At 33.7% G+C, this 10821-nt stretch overlaps 2 protein-coding genes across 3 annotated transcripts in view; both read left to right on the top strand.

The window, feature by feature from the left end:
- LOC120071091 overlaps positions 1-3313 on the top strand; it is a 4172-nt gene extending 859 nt beyond the window's left edge. For both annotated transcript variants that reach the window (XM_039023135.1, XM_039023134.1), the window contains exons 2-3: positions 896-1067; positions 1469-3313. In XM_039023135.1, the coding sequence (XP_038879063.1) occupies positions 920-1067; positions 1469-2883 (1563 nt within the window). In that variant the 5' untranslated portion in view covers positions 896-919 and the 3' untranslated portion in view covers positions 2884-3313. The remainder of the gene's footprint in view (positions 1-895; positions 1068-1468) is intronic.
- A 2254-nt stretch (positions 3314-5567) lies between these two features.
- Positions 5568-8097, top strand: LOC120070773 (zinc finger protein ZAT4-like). The gene has a single exon (XM_039022657.1). It carries the CDS (start codon positions 6535-6537, stop codon positions 8023-8025), a length of 1491 nt encoding a protein of 496 aa, XP_038878585.1. The 5' UTR covers positions 5568-6534; the 3' UTR covers positions 8026-8097.
- Positions 8098-10821: the final 2724 nt, after the last annotated feature.

Here is a 10821-nt window from a genome sequence, read left to right as displayed (position 1 = left end):
CCCAAAGACACATATTTACCTTTATGCCCTTCCCCGTAGGGCACTCTAAAACACGATGTTATTATACGCTGATGACATCTCTAGAAGTCTAGAACTTAACATTTCAAAGTATATTATATTCTAAATACCACCAGTTTCCTCTAATTGCTGATTCACTCGATAATGGTCTCTTTCAGGTCCTCATGTTTCTCTGAGAATGCTTTAGAAGAATATTCTTTTCTTTCGTAGGTAGAATAAGACTAGATAAGCAAGTATATTAGAGTTGGACACTCTTGTTTCTTTCCAAGGGTCAATATTCGTATTCTTGTTGTGAGTTTGGCATGTCTAGTTTTAGAATTGATTTGAACATGCATGGGCAAATTCCCTTCAAGTGATTGTATATTGTTCTGATTAAGCCGCTCTCTTCTGTTTTTTCTTCTCAGTTCTCACCATGAGCTTTTTTTTTTTTTGGTTTCGTTGATACTAGAATTGAACTTGCTATTATTAATAGGATAACAAAGGTAGTCCAAACATGGATGAGTATGTCAGTCAAACACACATGTGCACTCCCAATTGCGATAGAGGATTGAAGGAGAGATGCTGAAAATGCTCTCGAAGAAATTTAGTGAAGAAAAAATTTCAAACTCTTACCTGTCTATGATATTTTCCTGTTAAATTAAGCTATATTTGGAATTCAAGGTGCTTTTGTTAGAAAGACGAGAGAAGTATTTGATTAAGACCATTTCAAGGTCTCGAGCATTGATTTTCTCTAGATTGCTTTTGGTTTAAGGAAACTGTGTTGTCCCTCTACCTACTTTGTATGATTGATGTAATATTTTTTGTGCATTTTGCCTCGATCTGATTCTTTATTTGTTGATGGGATTTCTGGCATCTTTTTAACATATTTTTCCCTCAGATCACAGTTGGTGCTGCTTTCAAAATGGTGCAGAAACAGCCTTTTGATGATGGAGAACCACTGGAGATCTCTTCCAAGCACTTGAAACAAGTCGTTGAACAGAGTAATCAAATACTGTCATTTTCAGAATCTGTTATCCCGGAAGATTCTCTACAATATCATTATGCTCTAGGTGCGAGTTTGGCCATGATATTATGTGGAAGTTTTTAATAAGGGTCTTAGACTAGTAGTTTGTAAAACTTACAATCTTGCAGGATGGTAATATGACAGATGCAGATTGAGCAGTTATAAGTAAATAATATATAAAATATTTATTTTTGTATCCGGTTCACTAAACTGTAAATGTCTGAAGATTTTAAGCTATGATGATTCAGCTAGTATTGATTCTGATATTGAAAAATTTGGGAAGTGATAGATATAATTATTTGGGACAATTATTTCATGTAGGTTTTGTGTGTTCTTGATAATTGATTCAATAAGATCAGCTGCAAAACAGTTTTTATCTGATTATTTCGTAATTAGAGTTGTCTCGATAACTCTGATGGCAATTTAATTTTCCATTATGATTATTAGGCGATGAATTTCAAAAGAATGATACAGAAAGTGACGAAAAGCATTCAAGTGGAGTTTTCTCAGAGCCTCATGGAAGCAGTGATGACTTTGATACTAGTATTCCTCGTTGCTTATCCTTCTCCTCTGGGACGAACAACAATAAGACCCTTGAAGAGGGGTCCCCATCTAAATCTCCTCGACATTATTCTATTTCTTCAGATTTTTTTAACCCTGTAAATCATCAGCGAAGAATACTGACGTACTGTGAAGAAATATATTCTCTACTATTGGACCATGCCCCCCAAAAATCTGTTTCCATTGGTCCTGAGCATCAAGCCGTTGTTCCACCTTGGAGACCACGGGAGGTGGAGGTTATATCATATGTGTCTGGGTCAGATTCAAAGTCTGATCTTACAGGTGACGAATACGAGAAGAGGTTGATTGGTACCTGTGTTATCCCAATGCCATACATGGATTCATCCATCAGTTGTGGTCAAGAAGTTGGGAGTGGAAGAGAAGCTTGCAGCTGTGAGGATGGTGGTTCTGTGGGATGTGTTAATTCACACATTGCAGAAGCAAGAGAGCAGCTTAGAAGTTCTATTGGACCAGATAGGTTTGTGGAGTTAGGGTTTTCTGAAATGGGAGAGCAAGTAGCACAGAAATGGAGTGAAGAAGAAGAACGATTGTTTTATGAGGTTGTCTTTTCTAATCCAGTCTCACTGGGGAAAAACTTCTGGAGTGATCTTTCAGTTGTGTTTGCTTCCAAAACTAAAAAGGAGATTGTTAGCTATTACTTCAATGTTTTTATGCTTCGGAGGCGAGCAGAGCAGAACAGATGTGACTCATTAAACATTGATAGTGACAACGATGAGTGGCAAGGAACTGATGACTATGGCGATAATGAACCTGGAATGACAGAAGAGGATGATGACTCTGTTGTTGAATCACCACTACATGATGTTGGACCTGGTTTCAATCGTAGCAGGGAAGATGAATTGCAAGAGTATGATGAGGATATTGCCGATGAAAGGTTTGATGATAATGAAAGTGGGGGAATTGGTAATTGTTTTAATAATTGTGGTTCCAGTCCCACGCTTCAGGACAAAATTCCTCGCGATGGAAGGGTAGGAGAACTCGAAGTTCAAGACGATTCTTGTACATCATCGGACACATGTCCAGCAACCCAAGAGCTTCCAGCCAAGACGGAGCATTGTGATCAATGGCTAGGTAGCTTTACAGGACCAAACAATAGTGTTGGTCTTGGTCATGAGCCATCATCAGTTCAGGAGCATTGTGATGCTAAAGTGTGGGATGTTGGATACTTGACTTGTTCGAAAAGTGAAGTTGACTTCTTGCCAACTAGCAGTATGATAGAAGAAGTCTTTGGAGATGATTCGAGTAATTACAAGGCAAGGGATGGGAAGAACTTGAGTTAGTTGCAGCCTGAGCTATCATCATCATAGATGGTAAATTGGAAATGGAAAAGAATTTTCCTTTCTTTTTACCCTCACGAGGGTCAAATCACCCAAAAATTTTCTCCTGCATATAAGTAGCGATAGGGGGAGTTGCAATTTTACTTTTTCATCAAGCCAAGATGGACGGCTACCTTCCTTGTAAGGAGATGGTATACTTGAAACGCAATTGGTTTTCCTCCAAGATATCATCTCTTGATCATAAATGAAAACTAATTGGACTCATCTTACCTCTCTCTCTTGTGCAGAAGAAAAAGAAAGTGAGTTTTTGCTCGCCCATTTTTTCATTAGCTTATTATCTGTATATATCCATGAACGTGAATTATTGATACATAATGGTTAAAATATGTCAAAATTTCTCCAAGATGCAATTGGAATTCACACGTTTAACTTTTGTCTTTACCTTCTTAAATGATCCGACTGTTGAGGATAAAATTGTGTGCAGATCATTGGCTCTTAGTGAAACAACTGTAATCATTTGCTTTCATTGCATCTGCAACTATGTTGTTTTTATTACTCTGTTGACGCTTCTTTTAGAATCCCTATTGGTTTTAGTGCTGAAAGTGACAGCAAACTATTTCATATTGGTTTGTGCATCATGTTAGAGCCATAAAGTTTCATAAAAGTTGTGCATAATTCATTATCTGTCATTGTTGATTATAGAGTGACTTGAATTTGCTTTATGTATGGTTTTATTATTTGCATTAGATATAGAAAAACCCAAACCCAATGTGGATTTTTCCAAAGTAGTGAGAATCTTGAGGGAAAAAGCCTGGGCGTTATGGGTGGTGAAAAATAGGAGTCAAGGAGGTTGGAAAAGCATAAAGCCAGTGGCAGAGAGCATCTTATCCTCCATTCTTGTTGTTATGTTACAAGGCTTTGTTGGAGAGAGAAAGAAAGGGAGAGCGGTCTTTGCTCCATAAAGGGTTCTACTTTTAAAAATTTAAGCATCACTTTTTTGGGAGAGCTCTATTGTGAATCATCACTTCCAAGTCAAGTCCTTGCAGACAGTAGCCCGCACCTTATGCGAAAGATACAGTACAATTATGGTTGAAAAATATTCGAACTTTCATAAAAATAATAATTTAGTCGATTTAATCCTTATCGAATTATCACTTCATCTTCTTCATACGTGCTTTCAAGTATTGATATCACTCTCATTTCTTGGTTTTCATTTTCATTTTTTTTAAAAAAATTTAGTAGTGTTTTAGTCAAACTAATCACAATTTGTTCTGTCACGAGTGGCTTCCACGTGCCTCCATTAGATCCATCCTTCCCCCTTCAATAAGCTATTAGAAATTATTACCTGTTATCTTTTTCTTTACAGAATCAATCAAACTGGATTGGATTTGATTGGCAAACAATGCACATGTTGCTTAAGATTAAACATAGATTATACTTTTATTTAATTCCAAAAGAAAGTTAAAGTATTTATATATTTGTGATGAATTAAAATGAATAGTTTGTGTCTGACACATTTTAGGAGGGAAAAAACAAAGCAGAAAATGGAAGGCAATTACAGACAAGTCACAGCTAAATATTGTACTAAAGTGCTGGGAAGAAGGGAACAACCAAATGGAAGGTGCTCCTTAATCATAGTTGACATGTGATTAGTAGTCCTAATCAATTCATTAACCTTTTCTTCACATTCATTAGCCTTTGTGTTTAATTGCCTACATAGGCCGGCACTGCAGCTCCGTTCTTTCTTGGTTTTTTTCACCTTCCTCTTTTCAACATTTTTTAAGCAAGAATCATTTTTTTTTTTCCGCGAAAGATATAGAAGCCTGGAGAGGAAACCGATCAAATTTAGGATTTATTTGGAACGGCTTTTTACATGCTGAAATACATCAAAAAGGTTCTTTAAATCATAATTTAAAAACCTTCTAATGTACCCAGATCAGTTTTCCCAAAAAAAAAAAAAAAAACAATTAATGGTATTGTATGTTTGTTAAATTCTCTTGATGGGTTTATTAATAGATTAAAGAGGACAGATAGTACATGTATCAATTTATCATATCAATTTATTGTTGTTACGTATTTATGAATTTTGCCAACAAGAGCGTAGCTTAATTGACATAGTGTTCATACTATTAATCTCGTAGTCGGAGGTTTAATCCTCACCCTACACTTTAATTACAATATTTTTCAACAAAAAAAATTTACCAACGTATCCACATTCAACAAAGAAAGTTGTTAAAAACATTCATAAATTTAACCAAGTGAGGTAGGGTAAACCCAAGAGTTTTTTTTTGTTTTTTTTTTTTTAAATATTGATGACCTAAAATTGATTTCTCTAATGTTCAATTACTTGAATTCTAAAAATAGTAAAAACTAATATTTTGCTTACGTCACACAACAATAATCAACATTACAATCGTAGATCTCACCATCACGAATTGATGAGATCTCTGAATGGGATTTCACGTCCAAAAGAAGTCATAATAATTAATATCATAAAATTTTAATAAGGAGCTAGAATATATATTACAAAAATTGCGATGCACCTTGAAAATTGCATTCGGGGTCTTATCAATTCATGTTGGGTGTGAATGTACTCTCGCGAATAGGCTATAAAGAGAACATAATATTGGTTGTGTTTTGTGACATAAACAAAATGTTCATTGTTTTCAGAATTTGGATTGTTTTACATTAGCACAATCAAATTTGGATCATCGATAAAAAATAAAGTGATACCAGAGTAGGTTAAGAGTTGAAAGAAAAGATCCAAAGTGGGAGTGGGGAAGGGGGTTTAAACAATAAACAAAGAACAAACATCTAGCAAAATGGAAACTTTGGGGAAAAAAAATGAAGAAAGTAGAAAAGAATAACAAGCAAATGAAAGTGGAAGGGGATTTGAGGAAGAGAGTGATAGAGGTGGGAAATTCCTTAAGAAAGGAATAGTTTTTGAGTATGGCAGTTAGGTTTTGAGTAGGTTCTTCAACCATCATGGGGCCATGGGGATGATCGCCTCCATTAATCTTAGCCGTTAGATTTGAGGGAAGCGTAGAACTCTCAGTTAAATACACGTGCTGCTTTCTCTTCTCTTTTAACCTTTCTCTTCTCATTCATCTCTTGCATGGATTTCTCCTCTAAATATAGTCAAGCTTAGACTCTTAAAATCACAGAGAAACTCTCACAAGCTTTGCTTACTTTCTTCATTTCCCTTTGCTTTCTTCTATTGCTATTATTAGTATCAGAGGTTACAGATCACAATTCCCAATTCTTATTTTAAATCTCTCTCTCTATACTTCAATTCAACAACTCAAGAGAGAGAGAGAGCGCTGGTAAGAATGTTTACTGGGTCTTCTCCTTTTCCACTTTTCTTGCTTCAGATCTTGTTTTTGCTCCATAATTCTTCCATTTCTGAGTTGGGTTCTCAGTGATCAGTTGGAATAACAAGATTTTTATACGATCTAGAGAAGATTGGCTTGGTATTCTGATCTGGGTTCTCTTTGTTTTTCTGTTTTCATTGTGTATTGGATCTTGTTTTTAGTGTTATGAGATCAAGAATTGCAGCATCAATTCAATCAATTCAAGCTCTTGGATTGATTTTGAAGTTTCATTAGCTTTTTTCTTCCTTCTATTTTTTTTCTCTTCTGGTTCAAAGTTTTGTAAATGGAGGGTAATTTAGTATCAAGACATGTTTGCAAGCTCTGCAATAAGAGTTTTGCTTGTGGGAGATCCTTGGGAGGTCATATGAGGTCTCATTTGACCAATAATTTAGCTGATAATGATGAGAAACATAGTAGAACAAGCCTTCAACCTGCTAATTACAGTGGTGGAAGCTTGTCAAACATGGAGGAGATAGATTTTGGTTATGGTCTGAGAAAGAATCCAAAAAAGACTCAGAAACTTGAGTTTTTAAGTGAAGAATCTTCACTCCAAGATAAGTTTTGTAGGGAATGTGGTAAAGGGTTTCAATCATGGAAGGCTTTGTTTGGTCATATGAAATGCCATTCTGAAAGAGTAGTTCTTTCCAGTAGTCAAGAAGTGGAAGAACCAGATTCTCATATTACAGATGCCAAACAGAAGATGGCGATGGACATTCAATCTGATAATGAAACTGAAGTTCCTAACAGCAAGAGAAAGAGATCAAGGAGAGGAAGAACATCCAACCAAATGGGCACTGCAAATTCAACAACTTCTTTCTCTATTGCCACAAATTCTTCATCTGTTTCTGAAATTGAGCAAGAACAAGAAGTTGCAATTTCCTTGATGTTACTTTCCATGGACATGGGAAATTGGGTTGGTTTCAATTCTCCAGCTGAATCCTCAGATAACAATTCAAAGTTTCTTGAAGCTCCTTCTGTTGTTGAGAGCAAAACTTCTGTCTCTAATGGCTGTGAATTAGTGAAACCAAACAAACTCAAGGGAAAGAAAATGGAATTTGAAGAGAAACAATCAAAGCAAAGAGCTAGATCAAAGATGATCAAGAATTCTCAGCTAGATCAAAGAACTGGATCTAAATCTTTCCTGAAGAAAAATGATCAAAACCAAGCTAGATTAAGCTCTGATATGTTCTTCAAGTCCCCAAAAAAGACATTAGCAGAGTTTTGGGATTCAAAAATCTACAATAAACCCAAAAAGAGAAGCAAATTTGAGTGTGATATTTGCAATAAGATCTTTGACTCATATCAAGCACTAGGTGGGCATAGAGCAAGTCACAAGAAGTTAAAGGGTTGTTTCATTGAATCAGCCATGGAAGATGAAGAAGAAGAAATAGGCAGTGAAAGCAGTGGAGAAATGGCCATTTCTGCAAACCCAAAAGCTGAAAGCAAAGCTTCGAAAGGGATCAACAATGGCGGACGAATCGAAAAAAACAGCAAACACAAATGCCCAATTTGCGAGAAAGTGTTTGCATCAGGACAAGCACTTGGTGGGCATAAAAGATCGCATTTGATGAATGGATCAGGAGCTAAAAACAGAGAAACAATTCAAATTCAAAAGCAAGTCCCAGAAATTAGGAGGTTTTTGGACCTGAATCTTCCTCCTGAACCTGTTGAAAGAGAAAGCAAGGACCACAATTTAGCGTCATTAAATCCATGGTGGGTTGCAGCTAATGAACACAAACATGAAGCTCTTGTGAATGTGGGATTTCATATCTAACTTAGATTTTTTGTAAAAAAAAACAAAAAAAGCAAAAAAAACAAAGAGAAATTAAGAGATTTGTATAGTCAATACTTTCTGGGTATCATTTCATTTCATTGATTCTTTACATTTTGGTTGAAGATCCCTCCATTAACGCTTCAAATTTGCAGCTTTGTTTTTGTTTTGGTTCTTCTAGTTTAATAAGAACAAGAATACTCTGTATTTCTTTTTAATCAGTTTTTCTAGTACGAATGAGGTCGAACATTCGATCTCTAAAGAGAAAAATCTTGTTAATTACTGTTGAGTTAAGTGGATTTTGGTTTAATAAGTTGATTTTCTTTAGCATTTTTTTAATATATATAAAGAAGAAAGAATACTTTATTTCACTTTAGTGAATTTTTTAGTACTGATGTGATTGAACCAACTTTCTGAAAAGAAAGTCAAATGTCATGTCAATTATAGTTGAAATAAATTTGTTGTGTAAAAAAAAAAAAAACTATGATGGATATCTCATGTCAAGTGATTTTGTTCTTAGAAGGTCATTATTTTATCTTGGCATCAAAGAGAAATGAGTGATGCCTTGAAAAATGGGATTGGTATAAGAAAGTGATGAAGAGGATTAAAAGCAAGATTTAAGATACAACTTAAAGATGGCATGTGAGCTCAAAGTGGTTGTTTAGTCACCTACCAAAAACATGACAAAGCCATCTCACTTCCACCCTTCTTCCCCCTTCCCTTTCTCACTTTCTATACAATGCAAGTGGTGTTGCCAATAATATCATACTATGCTCTACAAAATGCCCCATTTTAATCTCTTGAGAGAGGACCACCTTTCTAAAAGAATATTTTTCTTATAAAACTATAAATTTAACTTTTGAACTTAGACAATACATCTATTTGGATCTGGTGTTAATGTTGACATGACGTGTTCAAGTTGGTGTAAGGTGAAAGATATATCGCATCTAACTTCTTATTATGAGTCTTAGGTTTTTATAAGTTTAGTTCCTCAATTTCTAACTCTATGTATATCTGGTGTTTGAACTTTGAAAGATGTCTATCAAGTCCTTGAATTTTTAAGTTACGTGTCAATAGATCCCTAAATTTACAATTTCATTTCCCAAAGGTCCTTGACTTAACATTTTTTAGAAAAAAAAATTCCTAAACCTACTAGACACAAAATTCAATTTTACATCTAATATATCAGTTAATTTTTAATTTTTTTCAATATATTAGGAATTTATCAGACACAAAATTAAAAGTTCAGAAATTTATTAAACATTTTTAAAGTTTAAGAACTTATTAGACACAAAAAATCGAAAGTTTAAAGACCAAATAAATATATACTTGAAAATTCAACTACACTTCCAAAATTTTCAATACGTCAAATCAATGAAGCTTTTTTAAAATTTGGAGACTAAATGTACAAAATACTTTCTTTCTTGAAATTTAAGCTTGAGAACATAATGGGAATAGGTACAAGAATGTATATAAGATTGAAGTAGTGAAAATAGTAAGAGTAAAGAAAGTAGATTAAAATAAAAAAGGTACTAAAAAGCAAAAATGAGAATATAGTAACTGGAATAGCATTGAGTTAGTTGCATGAGTGACTCTAATTAATGGGGTGGTGAAGCACGCAAGCAAACAATTTGGTCCCAATGGCCAAGCTCAACTTTTTTTTTCTTCCTTTTTTTAATTATTAAATTAAAATTAATTAATTATTTTAAGCTTTTGCCCCAAACACATTTTCTTTCTTCTTTTTGACTTTAGCCACTATTTATTTTCTCTAATCTTTATATTCTATCTAGTTTGAGATGAATTAGCATATCTATGAGAAATCACAAAAAAACTAAAGAAAAAAGGGTTGTTGGGTTTGTTTTGCATCATTCATTTAGGGGGCGTGATATTGTATTACTTAATGTTAAAATAATTTTTTTTGTCAAGATGAGTTTAGAAGTCGGAAGTTCAATCTCCATCCACATAAGTTGTAATATTATATTCTTTATGTTAGTGCATGAATCAAGAGTTAGGACTCTCGAGTCATTCATAATCTTAAGAGGATTGAACTTCCAACCTCTAAGGAAAAAAATTATGTTAATTACTGTTGACCTAAACTCATTTTAATATTCATAGTTTAGTATTATAGCATCTATGGATGGGCCATATCATTCTATTTCCAATTTAGTAGTTGAAAACTTTAGTAGAGTGACTATATTCCATTTTTATTATCAACCTTTATGTAGAGTAATTTGTTTGCTTCTTCTATTTAGTGTTCACTTGTAATAAAGAGAATCCAAAATGATTTTTCAGTTTTAACTGAAAATTCTTCTTCTTCTGTTACATTTCATTTTCATAAATTGTATTAAAAGCCTCCATTTTGTTAATTCCTTTTTTGTCCTTGATTTTTCTTTTACAATTCTTCTACCGGTTTTACTCCCATAAGGAATGTAAAGTCTTTGTTTGCCTTATCCTTCATTTGTGATTAATTAATTTTTTTTGAGTACATGTAATTAATTAATTCATTACTAGTGAGTTTAATACATATAAAATATTAACATACGAAAACAAAACGTTTTGAAAAGTTTACTAGTCAAACAATACCAAAAAAAAAAAAAAAAAAAACGCTTTACACCAGTCAATGATAAAACCGGTAGAAACAAAAATTGTAAGAAAAAAGGAAAATAAATAATAATACATTTTTTTTTTTAAAAAAAAAAACTTTGCTTTCATGGTTAGTTCAGTCATAAATATTGAAAATAATTTGAAAATACAAAATAACAAACTTATTTTTCATAATATATACTCATGCTTATTTAG

The sequence above is a fragment of the Benincasa hispida genome, chromosome 2 (genome assembly GCF_009727055.1).
Source record: "Benincasa hispida cultivar B227 chromosome 2, ASM972705v1, whole genome shotgun sequence".
Lineage (NCBI taxonomy): Eukaryota > Viridiplantae > Streptophyta > Magnoliopsida > Cucurbitales > Cucurbitaceae > Benincasa > Benincasa hispida.
The sequence above is the reverse complement of the archived record's forward strand: the minus strand, read 5'-3'. Positions and strand labels throughout refer to the sequence as shown.